At 31.5% G+C, this 13,014-nt stretch overlaps 1 protein-coding gene across 2 annotated transcripts; it reads left to right on the top strand.

Annotated features, from left to right (window-relative positions):
* Positions 1–58: 58 nt before the first annotated feature.
* On the top strand, positions 59–10,816 carry LOC143085435 (uncharacterized). 2 transcript variants are annotated; one of them, XM_076261777.1, is made up of 8 exons: positions 59–149; positions 734–890; positions 2,235–2,320; positions 6,826–6,900; positions 7,211–7,333; positions 7,815–7,934; positions 9,261–9,455; positions 10,732–10,816. In XM_076261777.1, exons 1-7 carry the CDS (start codon positions 141–143, stop codon positions 9,453–9,455), a joined length of 765 nt encoding a protein of 254 aa, XP_076117892.1. In that variant the 5' UTR covers positions 59–140; the 3' UTR covers positions 10,732–10,816. The 2 variants fall into 2 exon arrangements, with proteins under 2 accessions (XP_076117892.1, XP_076117893.1); XM_076261778.1 differs by lacking the exon at positions 7,211–7,333.
* The last annotated feature ends 2,198 nt before the right edge of the window (positions 10,817–13,014 follow it).

Below are 13,014 nucleotides of genomic sequence, written 5' to 3'. Positions count from 1 at the left end.
GAAATTAGAATGTACCGTGCTTCGCTTTTCGCAGTATTATCCCGTACGGTTCACAAGAATGAGCGTTCCTGACGACAAGCAACTGCAGACGACACGGATATTGACACGAACAGCGTAAAAGGAACACTTGACTTTTATAGATGCTAGAGGTAAAATATATAACGACTTTGCTAGTAATGTGAAATTATATAACATTGCAATATGAAAAGCAGCATATTTATATCATATAATATATATATACGAATGATGAACAGGGGTTAGTCTAGTCCAAATAACGTCTGGAAGACTATATTTCATTTTTTGCCAGACGTCATAATTATTTTGACTAAACATGTACGTACCATTTTGGATATTTAGAACCATTCAGGAACCAATATTTTATTAATCCCTCTAAAAATAGTAAGTTTCTACACAAACTGCTGCACAAACAATTGCTTAAATTGCTTGTCGATCAATCACATTTTTTTTTTCAAAAGTGGCCGGAACAAGAAATTTACGGTTTTATTGAATAACGCCTGTATGTTCCATGTGGGCTACAAAAATAGTTTTAAAAAAAATAATATCTTTAGATCTACCTCAATATTTTAACAAACAAATCTACATGAAAGTACCATTCTTCACACATATAATTAATTTAATTCTGTACGTAAACCTAGATGAGCTACACTGGCTCTTTGAAATTTTCTGTAACAGTTTAATGTCATGAAATTATGAAATTTATCATTATCTTCAGGACAGTCAGCAAACTGAACCTGACCATAGTCAGGATGATCTGTTTGATTCAGGAGAGCCAGAGGTACAGCCACAGGATGATAATGATGGGACAGAAAATCAAAATGGATGTGACTGCAAATGTTGCAAACAAAATTATGGAATGCTGAAAAGGATATGTATGTACTATAAAAAGAATCATATATATTATATATATATATTATAGCTATAAAGGTAGAATAAAGACAGCATTATACAACAGTTTCTTTCAAACCCTAATTTAGGCCCTTGGGCTGATATTGATGTCTCGGGATGATACGACATATGATACAGATTTTGCCATGTATTATTCTCTATATATATCTTATATATATTATACAAATATAGCCTTTGTATGAGGTCGATACAAGGATATATTGACCTGAAAGAAGTATATTGACCTCATACAAAGGCTATATTTGTTATATTATTAATTTCCAACCATATTTGTATCAAAGTCGTCATTTAGGTTTGTTGGAATTTTATAGATATTACATTGTCTCCTTTACAACACGGGGAAGGGGGGGATAACTTCCTATTAATAGGTATACGAGGATGTGCCAAAAATATGGGTCATAATTTTGCGAGCTTTTTTAATGACATCCTATATCAAAATGCCTTCACGTTTGATAACTGTATATTGATTTGGGTATGATCTACATATCATATATAAATTCAATCTATTCTTCTTCAAATCTGATTAAATGTGCACCTTTCTGCATGGAAGTATTTGACATTTAAAAATATCATATATATTTTAAATATTGTATATAAGTATAGGTCATTCTTTCTTAAATATTTATATAACTATAGGTACTGAATTTCAGTGAATGTTATATTAAAATGGGTACGTTTTTTGAGGCAAAAATGGCACACCCCTACCAAAAAAATATTGAAGTTACCCCCACCCCCCACCCCCACCCCACCCTCCCCCCCCCCCACCCCCCGTGCTTGACAATAACAACATATTAGTTGTTATTTCATTTACTTTTTTTTTTTTTATATATGTATTCGAAGATTTTTTCCGTCAAATAATCGATCATAGATATCATGTGTTTCAAAACGTTAAACAATATCCTGAAATTCATTACATGACGTCACAAAGTATATCGGTTTTTAGATATTCTAAAAATAACCGTGCGATATGCTTTTTGCAGGTCAATATGCTTTTTGCTATCCGCCGTTTTCTCTCTACCTTCGGAAATATAGTTTAACATGTGACTATCCCTAAACGAATCAAATTTGTTAAAATATACGAATTAATAATATTATCTTATATACTTTACACAGTATCTTATATATAATATGACAAGTGCACTTCCTGACACATACCTTAACTAATTATAAGCAAGAAGGTATGATATACATAATATTTTATCATTTAAAGAACTAAAAATAATATATATATCATAACCAGGAAAAGACTCAAGAGTCTATATTGTAGTATTTCTATATTAATGTAGAATAACTTTTGAAAATTGCAGTGGAAGAGCTTACCAAATTAAAGGAGCAGGTGAATTTTAAAGAAATTCCAGTGCCAACATTTAATGTTGATGGATCTGCTGTGGAGGTAAAGTGAAAGTATAAAGCTCCATAGATATAGGAAGATGTGGTGTGAGTGCCAATGAGACAACTCTCCATCCAAATAACAATTTTAAACCAGGTGCTCCGCAGGGCGCAGCTTTATACGACCGCAGAGGTCGAACCCTGAACAGTTGGGGCAAGTATGGACAAAACATTCAAGTGTGATACAGCTCTGAATTTGGATTGTGATCAAATTTTTGACATTACATGGTTTTTTTTTACACAAAACAAATGTCAAGATTTTACAAATCAATTAAAGATTTCTTCTTCAAACTTTTTAAATCTAAAATTAAATAGTTGACACAGCATAGGTTTCTGACACAGAATGAATGTGGTCTAATGAACTTTTTTTTTTTGCCTTTGAGCAATTCACTATGCTGTTGAATATTAATCCTCTCAAAAATATGTTTGAAGAAATTTTCTTTTTATTTATGAAATCTGAAATGAGAAAAATTTAAACCCCCACTTTTTTTTCACATCCCCGTTTCCCTTTTTCCAAAACTGATATCAATTCAAATTTCTAATGGAGTTTGCAACAATAACTACTCTTTTAAATACATCATATAATATTAAAATGTAAAATAAAGTGTTTGTTATCACTGAATGGTAAAGATTGGTTGGTAGTAAAAGTGAATATACATTGTTTATTGTATAAAACAATAAAAAAAACTTCATCCGCAACATTTTATATTGGCAAATTTCCAATGAAGTTATTTACATAAAGTTATTGGCAAATAAAAATAGAAAATGACATCATAGTCATGTCTGGCAAATGTCCAACATACATTATCTAAAAACATTTTAGATAAGATAAGGAAAAAAAGCTTCATCAGCAACATTTTATATTGGCAAATTTCCAATGTAGTTATTTACATAAAGTTATTGGCAAATAAAAATAGAAAATGACATCATAGTCATGTCTGGCAAATTTCCAACATATATTATCAACTACTATTCTATACAAAGAAAGATAACTCCAATTGAAAATTAATTGCTATTGCACAATATTGTGCAATTAGATATTTCTTGCTATTGTGCAATACTGTGCAATTGAAAATTTCTTGCTATTGCACAATACTTGATATGGAATCCTGATTTGGACCAACTTGAAAACTGGGCCCATAATCAAAAATCAAAGTACATATTTAGATAAAGCATATCAAATAAGCCCAAGAATTTAATTTTTGTTAAAATCAAACTTAGTTTAATTTTGGACCCTTTGGACCTTATAATGTAGACCAATTTGAAAACTGGACCAAAAATTAAGAATCTACATACACAGTTAGATTTGGCATATCAAAGAACCCATTTATTCAATTTTTGATGAAATCGAACAAAGTTTAATTTTGGACCCCCATTTGGACCAACTTGAAAACTAGGCCAATAATTAAAAATCTAAGTACATTTTTAAATTCAGCATATCAAAGAACCCCAAGGATTCAATTTTTGTTAAAATCAAACTAAGTTTAATTTTGGACCCTGTGGACCTTAATGTAGACCAATTTGAAAACGGGACCAAAAATTAACATTTATTATGATATTTTATCTTGTGTTTTTCTATGTTGTGATGTTATGCTATTGTTTCAGAAAAAGGGAGAAGGTTTGAATCCATTAAAACATTTAATCCCGCTGCAAATGTTTGCACCTGTCCTAAGTCAGGAATCTGATGTGCAGTAGTTGTCGTTTGTTTCTCGTTTTTTAATTTTTTTTATATAGATTAGACCTTTGGTTTTCCCGTTTGAATGGTTTTACACTTGTAATTTTGGGGCCCTTTATAGCTTGTTGTTCTATGTGAGCCAAGGCTCCATGTTGAAGGCCGTACATTGACCTATAATAGTTTACTTTTTATACGACCGCAAAATTTGAAAAAATTTTCGTCGTATATTGCTATCACGTTGGCGTTGGCGTCGTCGTCGTCCGAATACTTTTAGTTTTCGCACTCTAACTTTAGTAAAAGTGAATGGAAATCTATGAAATTTTAACACAAGGTTTATGACCACAAAAGGAAGGTTGGTATTGATTTTGGGAGTTTTGGTCCCAACATTTTAGGAATTAGGGGCCAAAAAGGGCCCAAATAAGCATTTTCTTGGTTTTCGCACTATAACTTTAGTTTAAGTTAATAGAAATCTATGAAATTTTGACACCAGGTTTATGACCACAAAAGAACGGTTGGGATTGATTTTGGGAGTTTTGGTTTCAACAGTTTAGGAATTAGGGGCCAAAAAAGGGCCCAAATAAGCATTATTCTTGGTTTTCGCACAATAACTTTAGTTTAAGTAAATAGAAATTAATGAAATTTAAACACAATGTTAATGACTACAAAAGGAAGGTTGGTATTGATTTTGGGAGTTTATGTCCCAACAGTTTAGGAATTAGGGGCCAAAAAGGGACCCAAATAAGCATTTTTCTTGGTTTTCGCACCATAACGTTAGTATAAGTAAATAGAAATCTATGAAATTTAAACACAAGGTTTATGACCATAAAAGGAAGGTTGGTATTGATTTTGGGAGTTTTGGTCCCAACAGAATAAGGGGATCAAAGGGTCCAAAATTAAACTTATTTTTTTTGTTTATTTTGAAATTTTTAAGGATGATTTGGCGTCCTTCATTGTCGTTCGTTGTTGTCATCTGTCAATTTTTATAAAAATATTCTCCTCTGAAACTGCTGGTTAGAAATTCAATAAAACTTGGCTTCAATCATCATTTGGGTATCTAGTTAAGAAAATGTGACCCGGCCAACCAACCAAGATGACCCCCATGGGTAAAAATAGAACATAGGGGTAATACATGTAAGTAGATTTTGGCTTATAACTCTGAAACCAAAGCATTTAAGAGAAAATCTGCCCGGGCTAAAATTGATTATCAAGTCAAGATTTATCTGTCCTGATATTTTCAGATGAATTGGACAACTGGTTGTTGGGTTGCTGCCCCCTAATTGGTATTTTTTAAAGAATTTTTTGTTTTTTTGTTATTCTCTGGAATACTATTATAGATGGAGACAAACTTTGAACGGCAATAATGTTCAACAAATTAAGATCTAATAATAAGTCAACATGACCACAATCATCAGTTTACCCCTTAAAGAGTTATTGCCCTTTATAGTCAATTTTTGTCGAGCCTGCAACTTTTGTTGCAGAAAGCTCGACATAGGGATAGTGATCCTACGGCGGCGGCGGTGTTAGCTCACTTCTTAAAAGCTTTATATTTTAGAAGGTAGAAGACCTGGATGCTTCATACTTTGTATATAGATGCCTCATGTTACAAACTTTCCATCAGTCACATGTCCAATGTCCTTGACCTCATCTTCATGGTTCAGTGACTACTTGAAAAAAAAGTTAAGATTTTTTGTAATGTTAAATTCTCTCTTATTATAAGTAATTGGATAACTATATTTGGTATGTGCGTACCTTGCAAGGTCCTCATGCCTGTCAGACAGTTTTCACTTGACCTCGACCTCATTTCATGGATCAGTGAACAAGGTTAAGTTTTCGTGGTCAAGTCCATATCTCAGATACCATAAGCAATAGGTGTTGTATATTCGGTGTATGGAAGGACTGTAAGGTGTACATGTCCAACTGGCAGGTGTCATCTGACCTTGACCTCATTTTCATGCTTCATTGGTTATAGTTAAGTTTTTGCGTTTCGGTCTATTTTTCTTATACTATATGCAATAGGTCTACTATAATTGGTGTATGGAATGATTGTAAGGCGTACATGTCTAGCTGACAGGTGTCATCTGACCTTGACTTCATTTTCATGGTTCAGTGGTTATATTTAAGTTTTTGTGTTTTGGTCTGTTTTTCTTATACTATAAAATTTTAAAATGTTGATTAACTGACAATAATTCTGATATAATTTGCATATATATCTATAAATACTTGAATTGGATTGGTCAATTAGAAATTTTCTCTTAGTTTACACTTCGATAAACCATGTTTCTGGAACTACTTCTATTCATGCAAGACTGATACACAAGCGTACGGACAATAACTTTAGTATAAGTAAATGGAAATCAAAGAAATTAAACACAAGATTTATGACTTGAAAAGAAAGTGTAGGATTGATTTTGGGGTTTATGTTCCTAACAGATTTGGAAATAAGTGCCAATAAGGTGCCCAAATAAGCATTTTATAGTTTTCCAGATAATAACTTGTGGAAGGGTGTTAATATATGGATCACTCTGAAAAGTTTCCATACTGTGCAAAAGGATGGTAAAAATTGGCTTTGAGGTTATGATGATTTAGATATAGGGGGAAAACAAGGGTGTTCTGGTTAATAGATACTCATTTAAGTTCAAAACATAATTTAAAAGCATAGTACTGTAAGGGAGGAAACATTATTTGAATTACCTCATAATTTAAATTACCTCCCTTACACTGCTTTGAAGATTATGTTTAAAGTGTTGAGGTGATTAGGTCTCACTTTTATAATTCATGATTTTGTTGTGACATCTTCTAAAATACACATTATAATTATATGTTGGTTTTTGTAGAAACCTTTCTTGGCATACCTTAGGAAAATGTTTTCCACAGAGCTGTTTGTCAGGGAAACAGACGACGAATTGAAGGTAAATCTATATAACTAAGTACAATATATTTAAGGAATAACAGTACTGTAGTTGAAGAGTTGCCACCGTCAATTGTAGATTTGACGGTCGCAAATGCAGTTTTACTGGCGACGCGTAGCCATGTTACATGCAAATTGCATTATAATTCATATTACAGTGAACTATTAATTTAGTAATTAGAATACAGGAAACTTTTGGTCAGTAAGGCACTTTAAACATTAATGTTAAGGGTATAACAAAACAAAAAATATTATGGAACCAGTTTGCTAATAAAAGATGCAAGCTATGAAATGTTATATTTTTTTTTCAGAGAAAGATCCTACAGTACAGGAGGACCTATGATGTAAAACAAGATTCTGACTTGGTCCTGAAATCTTGTTTCTCCTTTGCATATAGGAAATTTGTAGATTTCAGGAACCAAGTCAAGATCAAGGTAAAATAATAATGCACAAAAATTTATAAGAAGATAATAAAGTAACTTCTTAAATTTACATTTGTTAAAAAAGAACTCATCAAGAAATCCTGACAAACTGGTAAAAACTTGTACACAATGCTAATTACCACAAAATACAGATCAAGTTTGATTTTCTAGAGTTATGTCCCCTGACAAATGAAAAAATACTGACTTTTTCGTTTCTGTATTCTAAATTAAGTTTACATTAAGCAAATTCTATGAAACTTACACACAAGACTAATTAATATGACAACAAAGTTCCAAGTACAAATTTGGGTAGAGTCACTTTTATGTTCTTCATTTGTGTCACTTAATAACTTTATATGATATGCAAGCTGGGGCAATATCTATAGCTGTTTCCCACCGACACATTCACCATTCTATTTGAATTATGTTTTTTTTTTAAATTGCTCTCTGAAATCTTGTTATGGAGCATAATACAATTTATAACTTTTTACAGCTACTCAGTGAAACAGGAGAAGACCCTGGAGAAATGGACCTTCCCAGGTTGGCAAGACACCTATTTGGACGTTTCAAGCCAGACCTGGGAAGAGACACAATTCTACTAACAGCTCATCTAGTAAGTTTATGTATATAAACAATTTGTTAACTAAAAAAAATTAAGCATAAATTAACTTGAAGTCATATGAAATTTCAAATTAAAAAAAAATAAAATGTATTGTAAGGGTTCTGCGGAACCTAGAGACTTGCCTACTTTTGCTGTAAATCCATAGAATCGGATAGTTTATGAATCTAACAAATGCTTTAAAAATTTAACTGCAGACTGTATGCATAAATGTTAGCTGGCAGAAAAACTAAATCTATTTATAAGTACAATACAGAAGAAAAAGTACAAAATTTTAACAATCAACTTGAAACTTAGTACACATTTTCCCCATGATATGATCTTTCTAATTTTAATGCCAAATAATAGTTTTGACTCCAATTTCATGGTCCACTGAACATAGAAACTGATAGTGCGAAGTTCAGGTTAAAGTTTTTGGTCAAGGTAGTTTTTGATGAAGTTAAAGTTACATCAAATTGAAACTTAGTACACATGTTCCCTATGATATGATTTTTCTAATTTTTATTCCAAATTAAAGTTTTGACCCCGATTTTCACGGTCCACTGAACATAGAAAATGATAGTGTGAGTGGGGCATCCTTGTACTATGGACACATTCTTGTTGCTACAAATTTAGGATAGTTTTATAAGAAAGAATGTTTGACAAACTTTAACAACAGAGTAATTGTAATGTTTCCATATGAAAAGAAAACTATTTACTCACTATTAAATTTAAATAAGGAAAAACTTGATTTTATCTTTTCAAAATTTATTTCCGAATACTGTCTTAAATTATGATCATCAACATTAGCTTCTGTTCAAGTTTTGTAGAAATCCAGGAGAGTTGAAGAAAATTATTAAAATTTCAAAAACTTTAACCACATAGTGAACATTTGTGGACCCTGGCGCCACCACTGATGAAATGAAGGATCACTCTGTCTTGCTTTTTCAACCGAAACCTAAGGCTTGACAAAATGAGGCAAATGTTTTTGTTTATAACAAAATGACTAGTTTTAATTATATAAAACTTGCGTATAGAAATAGGAAGATGTGGTATGAGTGCCAATGCAACACTTCCGCCAAAGTAACAATTTATAAAAGTAAACCATCATAGGTCAAGATACAATATTCCATGTTTGAAAATCATTATTTTAAGAGATTTGAAATAGAAAAACTTTCAAAATGCTGAAAATATAACGATAGTAACCAAAAATCTGTAGTACCTAAATTTCTAGTACTAATTAAGTACTGTATAAGTCATCATGAATATCAAAAGAGTTGGTACAATTTTTACAACACTTTGTTTAAACTTTGACTTTAATATGTGTAATTTGTTTTGTAGAGATGTTTCGCACATGAAAGGAAGTTGTTACGGAAAATTCCTGCTGAACAGAAAGGGTCTCTTGGTTGCAGGTTTTTTAAAGAATTTAAAGACTACGAAAACCGTTATAATAGCAACCAAGAGCCCCAAAAAGACCTAACTCTTAAAGACCGTGAGGAAAAGAGGATTGTTAGATACCGGGCCATATTAGCATAGGTAAGATTACAAAATGGATATTTTATGGGTCCAATATGAAAATTACACAAAACTTTTATTTGGATTATTCCTACAAAACTTTTTTATTACAATAGTCCATTTGCCAATTCCCATAATTGATCCTGTAGTAGAAACTTTCTTTTTAAGTTGTCTCACTTAGGAGGGACAATAATTTTCATTGACAATGTAGAGCTAGCAGAAAGAGCAAATTTACCTGTGCTTACTGTAAGTAATTTAAAAGCTTTTGAATTTTTTTAATAATACATTTATTTGTTGTTTAGCTTCAAATGTAAATACTTACGACATCAGAAATTATTTTTGATTTATTATACTTTGCATAGAATCTGAGTCCAAGATTGACAAAGGGAATTAATTTGTTTAAAAAGTGTGAAATAACAGAATGAAATCGGTAATTGGCCAATGGACTATTCGAGGTATTCTTTCAAATTAAGTTATATAGTTTAAACATAGTGATAAAGTTTACAAGTATGTTTTTTATAATATTATTGATTTTGAACAATGAAAAAAAAGATAAAAAAAGGTGGTTTTAAAAAAATGTTTAAAGAAATTTTAGTTTATTTAAATCTTTTATCATTGTCTCTAATTTATAAAAGTCTAAAAAGATGTAAGTTGTTGGAACGGGGACAGCAAAGAAAACATAATTAAACTGGTTAGGAAATATAAATATTCATATTACCGCTTGCTTAACATGGAAGTCGGGTAACAAATGGCTTTTTTGTATATTAATTTAAGTACAAACAAAGCAAAAATGTATTTGCATACCTGTTATTTTTATAATAAATAGATATTTCTAATGCAATTATTTTGTATCAATGATTCTGATTGGATGACAGCTAGCAGAAAATTCTCAATCTCCTTTTCTGTAACTAAGGAAGCCGACATTTTGAATTGCTGAATTCATTGACATGTAATTTTCACAATAATAAGCAAAAAAACTCAAATGTTGCACCTAACTTTCTACTTTTTATCAAACTTTATTACATCATCTAAAGCGGCACAGAAGCCAGAAAATACCCGGTGTTTATGTTTGAAGCCAAAAGCATACCTAATACGTCACCTAGTGTAGGGACCAAAGAAGATAACATCTTTTCTCTGAATTTTCTTTAATGAAGATTTTACACCGAAATAATGATTGAAATTTAATTATGAACTTGTTTTGCATTATAATAGAGATAACTGTATGCTTCATATACAATACAGCTTAATTGAATGATAAACTAAAATAGTAAATGAACTTCTTTATTTCTCTTTTCAGATGAAGAAACTTGATGATTTAGACACACAGAGAGAAAGATATTGCGATCATATGACACTTAATTTTGAATACATTTAATGTCATACTGGAAAGTGTTGTTTTTTTTCTTTTATTCTATAATGCATGTCTTTTATAGGGAAAAATATACCATTTTTCAATTTTGAGCTAAAACATTTTATTTAATCCACCAACAGATTTGGTTAGTTATTTTAAAGATTGATTATTGATAAACTTGAAAGGGACACAACTCTTGCAGAGTCTGAATTGAAAATTAGCTTGACTATTTTGAATTGTGGTTTTATATACATTTGTTTTTTATATATTTGTTGCAACTGTCATTTGAAATGACTTGACTTTATCATGAAAAAAACCCAGAAAGGTGTGAAATGTTTCCTTAAATTGAGAATGGAAATAGGGAATGTGTCAAAGAGACAACAACCTGACCAAAGAGCATGAACACAACTATAATTAGAGCCACTAATGGGACTTCATTGAATACAACCAGAAAATATAATTTGAAGTACAATACATTGATGGATGATCCAGCTGCAAATATTGCACACACAGTGTCATATATAAGGTAGCTAATAATCATTTATTATCAAAAGATGGTTTAAAACTGTTTAACAATAATTCAATTGAGAACCAAAATAAAATGACGAAGAACAAAATGACGTCAATGAGTGCAACAGACAATATTTCAATTGTTCCATGTGTCTTCATAAATTTTACGTTGTATTATCACGTTGATATCAAGTGGCATTATACACAACGTGATTTGGATTAAAATATATTGTAATTATAGTTAAGTTTTGATGTATGCTTAACATCCAGCTGCAAATATTACATACATATTCAGGATGATAACAGGTACATTAAACATGCATATGAGGTAGCTGATAATCAGTTATAACCTACAAGACAATTTATTGATGTTTACATCACTTTTACCCTACTTTTAAGATAAAGAACCAAAGAACCAGAGAATCATCTTCAAATAGAGATGTCCAAGAAAAAAAATGATATGTCAATAAGTACAACAAAGACAATATTTCATATTTTCCAATGGCTGCTTCACATAAATGTCCTGTTGTATTATCACGTTTATATCACGTGGTATATATTAAACGTGAATATCACGTTGTATTATCACGTTGATATCATGTGGCATTATACACAACGTGAATATCACGTGTGAACAACGTTTTGTCACGTTTGTGCTCACAACGTGATTATTACGTTTCTGCTCGTTTCACGTTCTACTCACGTGGTGTGGACAACGTGAATATCACGTGATTCTCATGTTAAAATCACGTTGGAAAAAATTGCCTGTGTAGCAACCAACCAAATAAAAATGGTCGAAAAACTGGATAGAAAAGAATAGTAAAAGAGGGACGACAGATACCAGAGGGACAGTCAAACTCATAAATCGAAAATTAACTGACAAAGTCATGGCTAAAAATGATAAGGACAAACAGACAAACAATAGTACACACGACACAACATAGAAAACTAAAGAATAAACAATCGTAACTTATACTGAAATGTGTATGGCTTACGAGTATTTTTACTCTTTAAAATCTTTTGTGAAAAGAGCAGCTTCCATTTCTGAAACTTTATATAACACATAGCGTTAGTATTGCTAACAAGTTTTACATTTTACTAGACGTTTATTGTGCTGTTGTGAAAATATATATTGAATTCAATCGCTTTATATGGGATTATCCTTCCCCTAGAACTAGAAATTAAGGAAACAACAAACCGACTTCCACCATCTAATTTAAACTTATATCTAGATATACACAGTCATCTCAGTACCAGAATCTATAACAAATGAGACGATTGTCAATTTACTCCAGCTTAGTAGCGAAACCAACTTCACCTGCATATATGTTATACATGTCTTAACTTATTCGGTATTCTAGAGCGGGCAGCTCCTACTCAGACCACCAGTGTCTGAGCAGAAAGTTAATGGACCAGGAGTATGTCGAAGAACGTCTCGTCCTTTTTCTAACAATGTTATATCGGAAGATACCAATACCTTGTTGATAAATATGCTGTATTAACTTCACAAACGATACGTGATGGTCTTGACGTATATATTCTGCGTACTGTCATCTTACTAATGTGTTATAGTGACGTCAAACGCACGTTTCTACGTCAGAGTTAATATAGTGAAAATGATTTGTATTTCAATTAGAATAGATGCTGAGTAAGCATCCAAGTCATCAGCTGACAAGTCTACACAGGCAATTTTTTCCAACGTGTGTTTCACGTTTGTGC

The sequence above is a fragment of the Mytilus galloprovincialis genome, chromosome 8 (assembly GCF_965363235.1).
Source record: "Mytilus galloprovincialis chromosome 8, xbMytGall1.hap1.1, whole genome shotgun sequence".
Classification (NCBI taxonomy): domain Eukaryota; kingdom Metazoa; phylum Mollusca; class Bivalvia; order Mytilida; family Mytilidae; genus Mytilus; species Mytilus galloprovincialis.
Note: the sequence above shows the minus strand (reverse complement) of the source record. Positions and strands in the feature narration are given on the sequence as shown.

Bases quoted from the DNA above. Each gene is read 5' to 3' on its own strand.
- LOC143085435 (XM_076261777.1), top strand. The intron at 891-2,234 runs GTATGTACTATA...TGAAAATTGCAG, and splicing joins TGGAATGCTGAAAAGGATAT to TGGAAGAGCTTACCAAATTA. The intron at 7,334-7,814 runs GTAAAATAATAA...AACTTTTTACAG, and splicing joins GGAACCAAGTCAAGATCAAG to CTACTCAGTGAAACAGGAGA.